Raw genomic sequence first — 16,357 nt, 5'->3', positions numbered from 1 at the left:
ACCTGAAAAGCATCACCTGCATTTTGTCAACGGAAAAAAACCAAACACCTTAGCTACGATCACTGGAGCTAGGAAGGAAACCTGTGGTACCCTGTACAAGTCCATATTGCTTCAGAAACACAGAAGTCAGTGGGACTTTGGAAAATATGACAGGCAAATATGCTTTTCTTATGTATCTAATTTAACAGTCTTCAATACTATCTCAAAGAAACAGTGAAAGTAGTAAATCCCCTTAACGAGGTTTTCCTTGACGTGATGTGCCTTGGGTCTTACATCTGAGTGGGGAAGTAAAACAGGTGCTCTCATGTTATTACTTTCCCAGTGTACTTACATATTACCTTCCGAATATAAAAATGGATATACTCAAGTGTTGGCAGCTGCTGCTCAAGAGGAATAGGAACAGCCGAGCTATTTGTTACAGTTCTCACCAGTACTGAAAAATTCACATATTTGACTTTACTTATCTGAACTCCACCAGCAGAAAGTCTGAAACTAAAACAGCAAGAAGTGGAGCTCTGAGAGGGTCAGCAGGTGGAACACTTCTCAGCCTCAGGTTGTGGTCATCTCATATTTAATCACAAACTTCCATTTTACCAATTGATTTAGTTTCTATAGAGAATATATTAAATAAATACAATTAAAACACAATGCTGCAAACAATTTTTTATGTACAAAGATTTATACATGAAAGTTGTGTTTTCTACAGGCAGCATATGTTCAGTTCCTCTTATATATGTGTATATATATATGGCATTTCACATCATTACGTTGCTAACTCTGATACTTGCACATATACACCCACAGTTTCACAATTTGTAGCTGCCAGGGAAACCATAACGAAGCTTTGACACTCCTGACTTCAGAGCACAGGAAATCTCTACCATGACATTTCATTACTTTACCTCAGCTCATTTGTTTGCTGGTTGCACTAAACTGAGCAGGCAGCACAAATACACCATGAAGAGATGTGATATACCTTCAGTCGGAGAAGCTGCAGTGACTTCAGCAGACACAAACCTCCCGCATTGAGAGAGGCTGAAGGCCAGGAGCTAATTATATTACCCCAAGAATTCTGGTTCCAATTCCTTTCCCTCTTGATTTCTGAGCTATTCACAACATAACATACAGATAATTTATATCACTGCCTCCTGCAGAAGCCCAAAGGAGCAGAGGCACCATCTCTCCATATTGGAAAGCTTGAGATGTGAAATCTGATTCTGCAGACACAAGGCAAACCTGTACTGCCCCTCTGTCCATCTTGCTTAGGGTTCACAGTTCCGCTCTGGGTTTAACTTGCATCAACACAGACCTCTTGCATAAAAGATGTAATGGATCTTTGCTATTAAATTCTATAAAAGAGTTACTCGTCTGAGAAGCTAAAGCCTCTCTACTACAGAGGTAACAGCAGCTAAACATGTGAAAGTTCTGCTCAGCAAACCTCACAGCATCACAAACTCCAAACTCCTTTCTCCAGTCAGAAAAGTTAGACTTGATCAGATCATCCCACACTTCAGAGACGGAAGAAAACCACCGTATTTAAACCACAGCCCTCAGTATATCACAATATATCTCAGAGCCACGAGGTGCCTTTGTAAGACAAGGGGCCTGCAAGCACCCAAGAAGTTAAACACTAGCCCCAGAGGGGAGGCACAAGCAGAGTCCTTTCTCTGTGCCACCAACATTGACTCAAACTGTTTGCATGGGTAAATCAGACACGTCATGCAGAAAACAGCCTGCAGGCTGGACGTCTTTTGTGAGCCCTGTCACAACATTCTGGGAAAGAGTTCACTTCCAGCGTAACTTACTGACAGACGGATGTGCGTGAATGACAGAAGACGACTAGAGCTTCTGTGGAGAAAACAAAGCAAAGAAAACAAGCAGCGTAACTCGCCCCACTCACATAACACTCAGCCTAACGCCCTCAGATCCAAACATAAGCTCTCTGAATACAAACTAAGACGTGGCTAATAATGACAGCACTAGTTTTTAAGACAGTAAATAAGGTAAACTCAAAAGAGAGGGTTGTAAGAACAAAGAAGATTTGGATTAATCTAATTAATATCATAATCCTAAAGATCAGATTATAAAATTTTAAACAATATTTGGGTTACTTTCCTATCAGAACAAGAGGTCCTACTTTGTCACCTCTATCCAACGCACTCCTCGTCCTCCTTAACACTAATGTAATCACCCAACCTCTCCTTGCTCCAGAGCCTGGGAATGCACACACAGCCCCACTCAGCACCTATCAGCCCCGATGGGGAGCCCCATGCTGAGTTCTGATTTGAAACATGCTCCTTCTTTAGCAAGACCTCTACAAATAAACACTTTCAGCCATACTACCAGCAGTCTCTAACCTTTTCACTACCGGGCAGTGAATTACCACATCCCACCGTGCATCTCACCTCACTGCATCACTCTTCTCTGATTTACACCCTCTGTACCTGCCTCTGTGGGACTCCTCTAACAAGTCCTTTGGAAGATGCTCCTCTCCTGCTACTTTTCCTGTAGCTATTTCACAAAATCCACATATTTCTGTGGATACGTCTTCTCTCATTTCAACAATCACTATGAAGCAAGTAAAGCGCTATCCTGGTCTGCCTCCCGCACCACCTCTCTGTGGAACTTCACCTCCTTTCCTCTGAACCCCTGCACAGCCCCAGCTGCGAGCTGCATCGATGTTAATCACAGCCCTGTCCACGTTACCCCAGTCCATAATCCCGGGATCATCTCCAACTGCTTCCTCACACACACAGCGGGTACACACCGCTCCGCTTCCTTCTCCGCTGAGATTTTCGATGGGATTTTTTCATCCCAGGGGTGAGAAAGCGGGACAGCAGCCCCCAGCCTTCCCGTACAGCTGATCGCGAGCATCTCCTCACAGCCACAATGCACCCCCCGGGGATCCGCCCGCTCCCCACACGGCCCAGGCTTTGTTCGGTCCCCTGCGCCTGCCCCAGCGCGAGGGCTTCACTCCTCGGCCTCCCATCACTTGCACCAAGTTACCTCGCGCGTGCCCACACGAGCCTCCCTCCCTCCCCGCTGCTCGCAGCGCCCTATGGAGGCACACAGCGCGTTTTAAGCCTCCCCAGGGTGCAGGACCAGCTCTGCGCGCTGCCGACGGGGACGGCGCGGCCATCCCTCACCGGGCCTGCGGTGCCCCCCGGGCAGCGCCGAGGCGACAGCGGGCCCTCCGCCCGGCAGCGGCAGCCGCTCCCCGCTCCCCACCCTCCCCCTTGGTCCGGCCGGGCGGCACACGGCGGGCACACGGCGTCACTCCGCGTCACTCGGCTCCCCGCGGCCCGGCAGCCCCGCACTTACCGGCGGCTCGGCGGGCGGGGGAGGCAGGGAGCGGCGCCCCGAGCTCCTCCTGCCGGGCCGCCGCTGCCTGCGCGCCGGAAGCCCCAACCTCCGCGCTCCGTCACTTCCGCCAGGCAGGGCCGCGGCCGCCGGGCCGCACCATCGCCGTAGGCCGCGGGAGGGGGGGACGGCGGAGCCGCCGGGGAGAGGAAGCGGGATCGAGCCGGGGCTCCCGCTCGACGCCCTCGCCGGCCGGCGACACCCGGCGGCCACGCGGATGCCGGACCCCGATGTGACGCCCGCACGGCCCGCCCCGGGCCCGCCGCGCTCCCGCCCGCCCCGCTCCCCCCCGCGTCCCGGCGTGCCGCGCGGCTGGGCGCTGGGGGAAAGGTCGCGGGGCGGAGGGGCGGCGCTCGCTCGGCGGGGACGCTGCGCCCGGGTCTGTTCCGCGCCCCTCGTCGAGCGGCACCATGGCGGAACAGCCGCAGCCCATCAGCCCCGTGAAGAACTTCTTCGCCGGCGGCTTCGGGGGGGTGTGCCTGGTGTTCGTGGGGCACCCGCTGGACACCATCAAGGTGAGGGACGGCGCGGAGCCGGCGGGACGGGGCGGGGGAGCGGCGGACGGAACTACGTTTCCCGGCGGGCGCCGCGCGGGGGCAGCAGTACGGCGGCGCGGAGGACTACGCTTCCCGACGGCAGCTGCGGGGCCGCCGAGGAATACAACTCCCGTGCGGGCCGTGAGCGCCCCCTGCCGGCGTGGAGGCCCCGCAGTCACAGCGCCCAGACGGCGTTACTGAAACGCGGCGTTAATCCTGGGGCGTTCGCGTGGGGTTGTTACCTGCCATCATCCCAGCAGTCAATTAATGAATACGTTAGCTATTCAAAAAGTGAACACTCGTTCTCTTAACTCCTGCAGAGAATAAATGATGTTAACGCTTTGCACACATCACAAAGTCAACTTGTACTGCCCGGCGGTCGCGTTGAAGTGCTCTCCCAATCAAAGCCGGAGTAGTAATACTCAATAAAGCAATGCCTTTTTATCCCCTGTCATCAGGTCAGACTGCAGACCCAGCCCCGGCCGCAGCCCGGCCAGCCGCCACTCTATTCTGGGACCTTTGACTGCTTCAGGAAGACTCTGACAGGAGAGGTACCGCCGCACTAGCTGCCATTTGCACCCCTGCCAAAAGCGTCAGTTGTTCTGTACGTCACAGGGATGGAATGCAGTGGGAGTGCCCCCCGAGGCTACCAAAGGCCTGCCTGGGTTATCGGCTGGATCGACTCTAATGAAACATTTTCATCAGTTTACGCAGCTTGAAGGGAGGTCTCACTGGGGATACTCAGTATCCGCTCGTTCCAAATCTCTCTTGTGGTTCGAAATATCACAGCGTTAATGTCTATAGAGTTCAGGACTAGACGTAATATCGGCTTTTTGTAGGCAGTGGGCTCGTGCTGTCTTTGGTATTTGGAGCTGGCAGTGGAAGTTCTAAAATAGGCAGCGACTTCTGTTGGTTCAAGCCATGCTTTTACTTTCTTCTGTGAGGTATGATGCCATCTGTCAGAAGGCAGAGGAGCGTTCGTTTGGGTTAACAGATACGTGTATGCATATTTATAGTGGTTTTGTTTAGTCTTCAAGAGGCAGTCCGAGGCTTTCACTCCTGAATTGGTTGTATCATGTGATTGAAACGTAGTCTGTTTTGTTATTAGAAAGGCAGGCAGCCTTGCTTTAAAGACATGAAGTGACATGGAGTCCGCTTCACTGCTTCCTAAGATTTTTCAGCAGCTATTTACCATTGGGAAATAATGACTTTAAAGGCCTGGTGTTCATTTGCTCGCGTTAAGTCTGATTTTTACTGCTGGATCTTGTTAGGTAACTCCACAAAATGAGCAATCTGGCTCATATCTGAAATCTACTTGTGTGGTGATATTTCATAGGTTGTTATGTAACCAAAACAAGCCTCACTTCCGTGGTCTCTCCCACAAAGCACTGAGATGCTTTTCTAGCTCTGAATTCCACACAGTTTTTAACACCCCTGCTGAAGCACGGACGTCAGAGCTGAGCTGTAATAATAGCCTTCTGATGTCGAGTTCAGTCGAGTAAAGCTGCCTCTCTACTCCTACTCAGTGCTCATCTGTTTCTGTATGGAAAACTGCTGAACCTCTTTGCCTTTTGTTTCCAGTTGTTCATGGGAAGACTGAGCAGGAGAGTCTGATCTTTGTCAGCCAGGCTGGATTTCATTGCAGGGTCAGCTTGGTCTCTACACATACAAACACCCTTTGGGACATAGTGACTTATTTTGGGGAGGGGAGAGGACGAATGGATGGACCAGCAAATATTTAACTAGTGCATGTAGCCTTTATCTAGAAAGATAAGTCTTTTGTATAAGAAAAACATTCAGTTCAAAGGTAAGATAGATGAAGTAAACACTGCTGCTGGGATCTGCATTGGACTTTTTCTGTATGTGTAGCTTGGTAAAGAGAAACATCAAGGATGGAAATGTTAATGGTGAAAACGTTTTGAGTTATGGAAGGAAGAGAAAAATAGTTTGCTCTTGAACTCATTCTAAATTGAATTTGTGTGGGGAGTGAAGCAGTTTGCATCAGTGTCCCTGGCTCTTCCCTTACCATGAATTTGATCCAGCATTCTCAAACTCAGCAATGGGAGTTCTCACTGCTGCATTTGATGTCTTACTGATTGAGCATATCTGCTATGTAACTGAAAGGGAGGAGTGTCGACACAGACCAATAGGACTGTCATTCAGGTGGCTTTTAACTTAACTTCCTTGTACTTGAGATGTAAGTACAGGATGAGTAGTGCTGGAACAGAAATGTGTTAAAGATTACAGTATCTTCTGGGAAGGATATTTTTTCTCTAAAACAGATAAGCATGTGTAATCATAAATGAGCAATAGACCCCGTTATAGTTCTGATCAATATGACTGACTTGCTGATACTCTCCTATACTGCTTGGTATCCTATACTTGCTATTTTGCTTTTTGGCAAACTAAACATGCACAAAGGTTATGCAAAAACAAGTAATTCTTGTAATGTCTCCTGCAGGGAGTCCGAGGCTTGTACAAAGGAATGGCAGCCCCTATTATCGGGGTGACACCCATGTTTGCTGTGTGCTTCTTTGGATTTGGCTTGGGAAAAAGACTCCAACAGAAAAAACCTGATGACGTTTTGACGTGAGTTCCTGAATTAAGTGGACAGTTGGGAAAGGCACCGTAAGGTTCCTGCAGTGCAGCTTCCTGTATTGTTGTGCTTTGATTTGGGGTGTAAATTTGTCTTTTTTCCTAGGCTATAAATATAGTTCTAAAAACTAATACACTCGTGTGTTTTAACGCTTCTGGAAGCGTGGGACTGATGGCATGGGCTAAAAACAGACACCAAGTGGGCAGGTGCCATGCAGTTCCCCTTCTACGCAAGAAAGAACCATTAAGGAACAATTCCATTTTAGCTGAGTACAGCGTGAGTTATATAACAATTGCCTTCGAACACTCACTATTAATGGAAACTATGGAATAAATAAATTCATGGTCAGGCAGTCTTGACAAAATTGACATTCATGAATCCCAGTTCCTTTCCCTGCTGGTTTTGACTTTTCTGTGTCTTTAGTTTAGAGTAAAACAGTAGCCATAGAAATGCGTTTCTGAAAAGCAGTGTTTATGAGCAGCTTTCCTCTTAGGCACATCTGAGAGAAGGGAAGCCGAGAAAAACTTCATATCGCTCTCTCCAGGTGAACTTAGTGCTCCCTTAGCTCCTTTGCTGTATTGTGATTTATAGCTCCCCAGAATAGAACTGTAGCTTAGCAACATTTTATTCTATTATTTGTGCAATACGTAGGAGCCCCGTCAGAAAGCAGGAGTTCAGTGTGTTGAGCCAAGTGTGGCAGAGTGGGGAGGAATGGTTTCTGTTGGAGCCTTGACTGGGCAGGCCTGTTGCTGGGTGCACCTGGCTCTGCAGCTCAAGCTGCTGCAATGGTGAGGAGTGAGCTCCCTCCACCTCTGTCACCCTGAGGGAAGCAGGGCAGGGGTGTTGGTGCTGCTTGCTCTCCTTGCTGTCTGGTTTACCAACTTTGCAGACAAGGCTGAAGGGTAAAACCGGGGGTGTGGGTAAGGAACTGAGAATACAGGGAGCCAAAGGGACGGTGGGCTTACTGCCAGCAGCCCAGCCATTGCTAGAGCTTTGTGTTTTGTACATGTTGTATCAAAGGTAAGTTTTAATGGAGAAGGTGGAGAAATGCAGCATAGTCTTTGGACTGTTCATGTAGAACTCTTCCCAGGCAGAGCAGTGGGAGAAAAAGGACAAAGATCAACAAATAAGAGGTAGATCTGTCATTGTGTACAACTGTGCTGCACCTTTGGTTCTGCCTTTACACAGTGAGATACTGCACGCCAAGGATGGCCAGGTCAGACAGAAAAGTCAGGCTCTTAGCACTGTGGTTGTGGGACTGAAGCAGGCAGGATGGCAGTACTGATTTTGAAGGGAGGTTTTGGAAGGAAGGAGATTGAAAAAACCTGATGAGCCTGTTCTGTCTTTTCTGGGGCTGGATGATCTTGAGGTGAGTTAGAAAACTCACAGCTTAGTCTGAGCAGGAGGTATGTGTAGCGTGGCAGGTGAAGGTCTGAAAGGTCTGGAAGATGGGAGTGGAGAAAATCGAATGGGAATTTAGGAGTAAAGAAAGCTGTAAGGTTTGGAAGGCCTGAACAGAATGCCGTAAAATAATAAATATGGAAGCTGAGGTTGTTAAGCAAAATGTGGGAGACTGTAAGAAGAAGAGTGTATTGAGAATAAAAATCGATGGAGAACACTGTAGCAAAAAATGCAAGTGCAAGGAGTATTAGCAGATACGTGGATGTGCAGATCTGAATTAATGGTTGCTGTGGGAACCAGGGCTTTGAATCTCGGAGACCTTAAATGTTTAGGTCTATTTATGCATTGATGAGTCGTTTCTGCAGTGATCAAAAGCAGTAGATGCATGTCTATCTAGTTCCACTACCAGCCTTGTGTAAAGCAGAATAACTGTGATTCAGGGGTCTTTCTGCCCTTTGTTTCCTATATACTGTGTTGTATTAGTGTCTCACTTCTGTTTCTCCTGCACAGATATCCTCAGCTGTTTGCAGCTGGCATGTTGTCAGGAGTTTTCACAACAGCAATCATGGCTCCAGGAGAGAGAATCAAGTGCCTTTTACAGGTAAAGCATTGGATGTGGTGACAAGAATTTAATTTTAGTGGTCTTTCTTGAGGAGAGTATTTCAAAATCCATGGAACGTGTCTTTAATGTTTGGGTGACTGCTGGCTCTGCACCTCGTGAGGGATTTGTAAAAGATTAGAGGAAAATGTAAGCCTGAAGATACCATCTTCAGCAGAGATGAGAAGGTTTGTTTATGTCAGGCTCTCTCGAACTCCATTAGCACGGTGATGGGCGTTCGTATTCATTCTGACAGATGTGATGTTATCATGGAAGTTTTATACGCGAACAAGTTGTTTGAACTTTACTAAATTATTTAAAGGCTAATTTTTGTCTGTGTGAGTGTAAGGTTAACTAACTGTCTTCAGCTGCTTCAAACTTAGAGTGGTGAGAAATAAGGGAGAATCTAGCTACTGCATGGAACAGTAAACATATCCTCAGCTTGAATGAGAGAGTGCTTTTTGAGGAAATGATGCGGAGGCTTCATATGTAGGAGTGCCTGAAGAATGAGTACATGCTCTTTCCTCTCTGGAAACATGCACGTGGCTTTCTAATTATTAGCTGAATGATTGTTCACCGGCCAGAAACCTTCACAAGCCAGAAACTGTCACTTTAATCCTTCAGATCCAGGCAGCTACAGGTGAAACTAAATACACTGGCTCTTTGGACTGTGCAAAACAGCTGTACCGCGAGGCTGGGATTCGCGGCGTGTACAAGGGGACAGTACTCACCCTCATGAGAGGTAACTGATGGAAACGTTCTGATGCTGCTTCAGCTTGAGGTACTTGAAGATAAGAAGCCTGACATAGGCCTTGCTGTCACTTAAGCCAGTTGGAGATGCTTTCTGTCACTTTTATCCTTTTTTGCAGTCCGCAGTTACTCCAGTACCTCAAAGGGACTGAGAAATAACCATGAGATTTTCAGTGAGTGAGGAAGAGATTAAATGACAAAGATCAGAGGGATGTAGGAAGTAATTAAGATCTGAGAAGCCAAGAGGAATTGAGGCCGTGAGGAGCTGAGAACAAAAAGAAAATGCAGAAGTTTTTTTTTCCTTCCTTGGGAGAAGTACAGTGACTTCTGTCTGTGACTGTTGAATAATGCTGATTGATCTAAAAGACACAACGGTAGCAGTTTGCTTTCTAACCTCTTTAGTGTGGGTTAGACTTTTAGACTGGGATGTCATGACCCGTCTCACAAAAACAGCCACAAAGTAGCTATGCCAGGCAGTGAATCTTCCTGCGCTTTCTCCTGATGTACAAGGTTAGTCAGGCTGTTTCCTGTATTGGGGCTGTGCTTTCCAAGTACAAGGTGAAATAATCTGTGTTTTGATATCACAGTTTAGAAACTTGTTCTGTCATTTGCTTCTCATAGTTTTAGGAAAGCAGCTCTGTCAGGGTCTTTAGCCTGAGACTAGTTGCCAGTTTAGGTATGAGCTAAGAATGGGCTATGGAAGTACCTTAAAATAAAGCAAAATCAAACCCATCAAGAACCAAAACATCTGGCTTCATTAGAACAACTAGTGTGCTAAACAGCTAAAGTTTCTGTGTGCTGCGGAGCAGTTAAGAAAGCTGGGAGCTCATGGATTAATGGCCAAGTTACAATCTGATTTGAAGGGCTGCTGGCAGAAGAACAGGTATTTTCCCAGTTCTTGCCTTTTAGCACCTTCCTCTTTGGGGAAGTTCAGGTTCCTCTGTCTAGAATGACAGAAATTTTTGGTTTTAGAGAATGCTCAGGAGAGCAGTCTGGATGTATTCGGTGTTGTTGCTGAGCTGCCATGGGGCTCCTGTGTCTCTAGGCTTCATTTTGTTTTCACCACTCACAGATTTTGTTGTTTACCCTCTAGATGTCCCAGCCAGTGGAATGTACTTCATGACGTATGAATGGCTGAAGAACATTCTGACCCCTGAGGGAAAGAGGTTAGTGAAATCCTAAAGTCAGTGTTTCCTGGACTTGCTGTTTAATTTCCCCAGTTAAGAAGAGATTTAGAGCAGCATCAGTAACAAAAATTTAGTCACTCTCTTTGATTAGAGCTGCTTTGGTCTGGAGTTAACAGACAGAATGATATTCTGAGTTTCGCTCAGAATTTTAGGCATGGATTTTATTAGCCAAGTAAAGAATACTTGGAGTAGGCTTGTGTGCTCTTCCACCCCTCTGTGAGTGCAGAAGTGTGTTCTGTTTTTTGTTTTGTGTCCTGTCCCTTCACCACCACAGCAGAGCATTTTGTTCGTGCTGCTCAATGAAAGGATTCAAACTGCTGGGCTGGAGTTGGCACATTTTGCACAGAGTGCTCTAATTCCTGGTCATCTTGTTCATATTACTGCCTTGTTGTCTGTCTGCAGTGTTGTGCGGCCTTCTGACAGGCTTGTTGGTTGTCACTTCAGTCAAAATATGCATTGTTTTTTTTCCTTCTTATTTTTCCTCCTCTCTCCTCTATTTTCCACCCATCCCAATCCTGGCACAGTGTGAGTGACCTCAGTGCGCCGAGGATTCTCTTTGCTGGGGGCTTGGCTGGAATCTTCAACTGGGCAGTTGCCATTCCACCAGATGTGCTGAAATCACGTTTCCAGACGGGTGAGTAGCATGCCAGATTGTCATGGCCACACTCAGCAGAGTGCCCCTGGGAATGGGGCGGGCAATGATGGAAGATGCCATTTGAGCATCTTCTTTGGTGGGAGGTAGCTTATCTTAAATGCTGCTTGAGACGAATACACCAAACAAAACAAGCGTGTTTCTAGCTTTTTAGTTGGTTTCCTTGCAAACTGTTGCCATGTTGCGACCGTTTTATTACAAATGTAAGTCTTCGAAGGGCTTTGCTATTTTACTTCAGACATAGTTGTGTAAATCCTAGTCTGTACTGTCTAACTGTGTCTGCCTTGCCGAGAGTATTGCTTTTGGACTAACAGATCTGCTCTTAAGCATCTGTGGCTTAGTTATAGCAAGGATGGCCCCAGGCCTTTCCATCAGTTTCACAGTTTTTTTGTTGGTTTCTCTGTGAGTGTTGTTCAGTGCATCCTTTCACTGAAGCTCTCCCATAGTCTCTGTCTGCAGGCTTAGCTTTTTGCTGGACATCTCTCGTGAATTACAAATCATAGTGATCCAGTGTGGAAAACTTTGGGGTTTTTTTCTTTGTCTTTTTTTTCTCTGAATAATGGTTGCTGTAGCCATTGGCTATCATGGAGCGCTGTGTGTGAAATACATCTCAGCTTTAGGTCCTGGTTCCACAGAGCTAATCAGCAGTGCTGCTTTAAAGATGGTGTGGCTTATGGTGGTTCTGTTTGACTGGGTTGCTTAGTGGAGTATTTGTTCCAAGGGCTGGCAGAGGGAGCGCTTTCTTGTCAGGAGAGGGAAGAACCAGTTCCTTGAATCGAATTTTATTATTATTTTTTTAAAACATCTTAGCAAATCTGTACAACATCAGCATTAAAATACCCAGTGGTTTGTTGTGCTTCTTTGAGGGGCGTGAGATAAGATCATTTGCTGTTTGTTTCTTATAAACTAGCTTCACCAGTTTGTACTGATGACCTTCCTATCGCTCCTAATTGTGGCTTCTGGGTGAGCTGTCCTCAACAGTGAGAGTCACAGCTCAAGAGATCCAATCCTGACAAAAGCTGTTCTTCCTTTCTTCTATTCTTCTCCCCCTCCACCCAAGATGTCTTCATAATGTATTTTTTTTTTGAGTTGATGGTGAGCACTTCTGTTTATTGAGCTGGTGATTTGGTTTGTTTGCTTTTGACTGAAAAAGGTCATTTTCCCAAGCAGATGTTTTCACAAAATAGCTTCAAGCAGTGCTTGGATTCTGATGTTTAGATGATCTAGCAGTATGAACATGATGAAGATCCTGGGCTATCACTTATGCCTTTAGTATTTGTGACTGCTGCATATCTTAGCTAATGTGTTTTGTATTGTTTGCAGCTCCTCCAGGAAAATACCCAAATGGCTTTAGAGATGTGCTGAGAGAACTTATCAGAGAGGAAGGAGTTGCATCTCTCTACAAGGGCTTCACAGCTGTCATGATCAGGGCGTTTCCTGCTAATGCGGTAAGTAAACTGCACTTCCATATGGGTTTTGGGGACATTGCCACCCATAATGAATGTTTGTAGTTTGCAGAGGAGATGACAAGCTGCTTATTGTTTTACCATCTCAGATTCTAATAACTGTAGGTGCTTTTGGCTTTTGATATCCCGGTTCTAAAATGTACCTTAATCAAGGGGGAACACCAACTGAATCCTCCTTCTAAGCTGTGCATTAAAGTGCAGTATTTCTGTCTGCTTGTATGTCCACCAGTAGAATACAAAAATGCATGGATAAACTCGGTCTGGCTTCTCCTTCAATAAATAATGAACCTAAAGGATTAGATGTTCTGCCTATGTATGAAGAGATGTAGTAGAATTCTTGCATCTGGTGCAAGACCTTTTTTTCTCACTTCTCATCAGCCATGCCAGGTGTTTATACTGTTGCAATCTAAAGCCTTGTTTGGAATAGGTTATGAGAATCCTTATTTGTTCTGTCCGTTCTCTTTTCCAGGCATGTTTCCTTGGTTTTGAAGTTGCTATGAAGTTTCTTAATTGGATTGTACCAGGTCTATGAAGATTACAAAGTCTCTGTAAATTAGAGAGGAGAGGGAAGAGTGTGCAAGTCTGCCTCAAAGGAATAAATGCATGATCACTTGAAGTTTCAGGAATGATTGCTTGCCCTAATACCTTTTTGCCTTCCTCACATTCTTTAGGTGGTGCTATGTGCCATTCAGAAATATAAGGTGAGACTCTGAAATAGAGTTGATGAAGAGCTAGAGGTGATAACACCTGTATTCTGAGCCAATGTACCACAGCAGTAATGCTGTTAACACACACTACACTCACTACCTTAAGTACTTCCTTATGGAAGAAGGAGAGACATCCAAAATAAATTCTTTGTTTACTGAAGAGACATGTAGCTGTTGATGCTAAATTGCTTGAAATAATTGTTAGGCAGTGTGTACTTGACTCTCAGTGCCTAAATTAGCAGCTGCACGTACTAGTATCTACAAGCAGTGTCAAGTAGTGTTCTCATCTTATGCAGTATTTTCAGTTGTGGATGTTTGCATGATGACAGCCATTTTAATGTTATATGCATATGATGCAGCAAATAAGGAACAAAGCAGGTGAGGTTAGAGTTATGTTTTGGTGGGTTGATAGGTATTACAGATACTAACAGGATATTACACACTGATTTTTCTCTATAGAACTAGGGAACAATGAATTACGCTTAGACACTTGTTATAAACTTGAGTAAGGTAGCCAGTGGGAAATGTGTTTGATTCACCTGAACTCTTCTGTGAAACCCTTTTGTCACTTTCTTTTCCACTGAACATATCCCAGATGTGGTTTCACAAGTACAGCATGATTCATAGCAGCGCATGATGTACCTGATTCATCAAATGCTGCATCCTGGAGGTTCAATCCCTCACCTAAGAAATTTTAACAGGACTTCTAGGAACAAAATTAGTCTGGCACAAGGGGGAAATATGAAGGTGACACTGGTTCTGCAATCTCATCTAACTTTAACTTCTGTTCCTCAGTTTTCTTGTAATGTTATCGAACATTATCACATTTTGAGAAATTACTAATGCTAAGAGGCAAAAAAGCACTTTTATTTTCTCCTGATTTTGTTGCAGTGTTACCAGAACTCAATAAAGCTGGCTGCTGCTTGGCTTCAATGTGTGCTTTTGTTTATTTTTGTCATGTTGTGCATGGTTAGTTTGGCAAAAATTTTCCAATTCTTAATTCTCAGATGTTAATGGGGCATCTAAGGCTGTACCTTACTGCTTTTAATGCTTAACTGCTCGCCTTTTAGCTTTCGGGTTTTTGGTTCTTTAACATGAGGCTGGAAAATGAATGTTCTGCACTTAGCACGACTTAAAAGGCAAACATGAGGTGTTGTTATAGCTGAAACTCTTTAAAGTCAGATGCTAAATAAAATCTCTTGTCTGTGTAAAGGATTTGATGTTTTTCAGGAAAAGGCTCAGACATGGATGCAGGGCAGCTTAGGGAAAGATCTGTACTGTTGGCACACAGAAAAGGCAGCTGAGAGGTTGTTCTTGATTTGCTGTGGCCTATTGGTTGATGCTGTAAAGAAATAATCTCACCTCAGCTTTCAACAAATGGAGTTCCTGAATACTCCCTACCCAGTGCTGCTTCAGAAGCCTTGAATCGTGTTCTTCCTCCCAATTCTTTGGAAGGGAGTCTGCCTTCCCCAAAGCCCACCTTCATGATTTAAGAGGGAGAGGGTGGGAGGTGTGAAACCAATGAGAAGCCCATGATATGGGGAAAGCCAATTGTTTGGAGGTGCTCCTACGTTCTCCCTGCTTTCTTACCAGCAGCAGACCCTCTCCATTCCTCACTGCCTAGGAACCTGTTGCACCTCCTGCTTCTCAAAGTCACTGCTGTGGATGAATGAATTACTTAACACTGAGTTAACACTAGTTCAGAGAAACAGTAATTAGAAGATGTTAACCTGTGAAACTGTTTTAAATGCAGCTCTCTTGGTCTGTTGAAGCTGAATTCAAACTAAGGTCTGCTTTTATGGATGTGTGTTTCCTAACCACCAAATGGCTTTGGCTCCCTGGCTTTGATTCTCAGGCTATTCTGATCACCTTTCTGACCTTTGTGCCTAGGAGCAATTTCTCTCAGCTTTAAGAAGTGTCATCAAGCTTCAATTTTTCATTCCCTTTCACTTAAGCATTACAGAAATAGTGACGCTTCTTGGGAGGAACAGAAGTGTGCATACCGTGCATCTCCTTCCAAAATTCCAAATACTGACTTTTAACGCTGTTTGTTCCACCTGTCCTGTCAACTAATGTATGCTTCATGTTCAGCTTCTGATCTTGTAGGAAACTAGGAAGAGCTGAACTATAGTCTTCACAGTAAGTGCTGTTCTAGATTGGTTTATTTATTTATTTATTTTTAATGCAGTCGCCCAGCAGATGGCTGTCTGGGGCTGTCAGCAAGATGGACAAAGCAGATTTAAAGGCAAGGTCAGAGGCAAGTAAGCAAGAGCACCAGCTGGTGCCCAGTGTTTCCACTTATGGCAGCTGTAGCTTTCTGAGTCAGGCTTCAGAGGTTTTATGTCTCTAGCAGGACAGGCAGGCAGCTGGAAAGTAGGAGCCTCTTCTGCCCATGTACCCTTATGAGGAAGACTGTCATTCTTTCATCTCGTGGTGAAGGGGAACAGGAGACTTTCTGTGAGCTGGGCTCTGTGAAGCCTTCTCTTAACCTATGAGCTGGCCTGCAGTTGAACCTTGGCTGTGCTGGCACCAGCTCAGTCTAACCTGCCTGTAGCCTGAAGCAGGACTGGTTCTGAAAGACAGAGATTTCCTGCACTCTCTAATACTTTAGCTGTTACTAGTAACTATAAACTATCTCCCTTCTACCAAGCTGTCTCTTTCTCTAATACCTACCTTTAAAATGTAACTTTATATTTTTTAAGAACTTAAGATCCTTTTTCCAATTTCAGTTATCCCGATTATACTGTCTCCCCCTGGATGTTTTTACAGAGCTTTGTATTTTGCATAAAAAATACTGTTTTTTTTTAATATGATTTGACTCCATTTAGTACTTTCAGTTAAGAGAAGACCAAGAATAAAGGGTTGCTTTGCAACAACAGCTGTGGGAGGAGAAATGTTTAAAGTGGGCCGACCAGACACATCTGCTTGTTTGTTCAAAAGCTCAAGAACCACTGAAAACTGATAAGGCTACATATCACTTCTTGCACAAGAAATTCCTGATTTATTTATTTATTTATTTATTATTATTATTTTTAATGTTACCTAACTTGATCCTCTTGTATCATGAAAGAATAAGTCCACATTACTCCTGACTTTCACACTGG

General features: G+C 45.3%; 2 protein-coding genes across 2 annotated transcripts in view; one reads left to right on the top strand and one right to left on the bottom strand.

The window, feature by feature from the left end:
* Nucleotides 1-3,453, bottom strand: part of ARIH2 (ariadne RBR E3 ubiquitin protein ligase 2) — a 31,301-nt gene extending 27,848 nt beyond the window's left edge. Inside the window, exon 1 of the mRNA XM_072346999.1 lies at nucleotides 3,322-3,453. The gene's annotated coding sequence lies outside the window, so the exon portion shown is untranslated. The remainder of the gene's footprint in view (nucleotides 1-3,321) is intronic.
* Nucleotides 3,454-3,655: 202 nt separating this feature from the next.
* SLC25A20 (solute carrier family 25 member 20) lies at nucleotides 3,656-14,467 on the top strand. Its single transcript, XM_072347000.1, has 9 exons — nucleotides 3,656-3,875; nucleotides 4,355-4,447; nucleotides 6,358-6,485; nucleotides 8,404-8,494; nucleotides 9,116-9,233; nucleotides 10,335-10,407; nucleotides 10,953-11,062; nucleotides 12,404-12,528; nucleotides 13,016-14,467. Exons 1-9 carry the CDS (start codon nucleotides 3,771-3,773, stop codon nucleotides 13,076-13,078), a joined length of 906 nt encoding a protein of 301 aa, XP_072203101.1. The 5' UTR covers nucleotides 3,656-3,770; the 3' UTR covers nucleotides 13,079-14,467.
* Nucleotides 14,468-16,357: the final 1,890 nt, after the last annotated feature.

Source organism: Excalfactoria chinensis, chromosome 12 (genome assembly GCF_039878825.1).
Source record: "Excalfactoria chinensis isolate bCotChi1 chromosome 12, bCotChi1.hap2, whole genome shotgun sequence".
Taxonomy (NCBI): Eukaryota; Metazoa; Chordata; class Aves; order Galliformes; family Phasianidae; genus Excalfactoria; species Excalfactoria chinensis.
The sequence above is the reverse complement of the archived record's forward strand: the minus strand, read 5'-3'. Positions and strand labels throughout refer to the sequence as shown.

What these genes read in the sequence shown, in the direction of transcription:
- SLC25A20 (XM_072347000.1), top strand. Translation starts at nt 3,771, where the DNA reads ATGGCGGAACAGCCGCAGCCCATCAGCCCCGTGAAGAACTTCTTCGCC. An exon ending in ACCCGCTGGACACCATCAAG is followed by an intron (nt 3,876 to 4,354) that starts GTGAGGGACGGC and finishes CCCTGTCATCAG; the next exon opens with GTCAGACTGCAGACCCAGCC. An exon ending in GGGCGTTTCCTGCTAATGCG is followed by an intron (nt 12,529 to 13,015) that starts GTAAGTAAACTG and finishes TCTCTTTTCCAG; the next exon opens with GCATGTTTCCTTGGTTTTGA.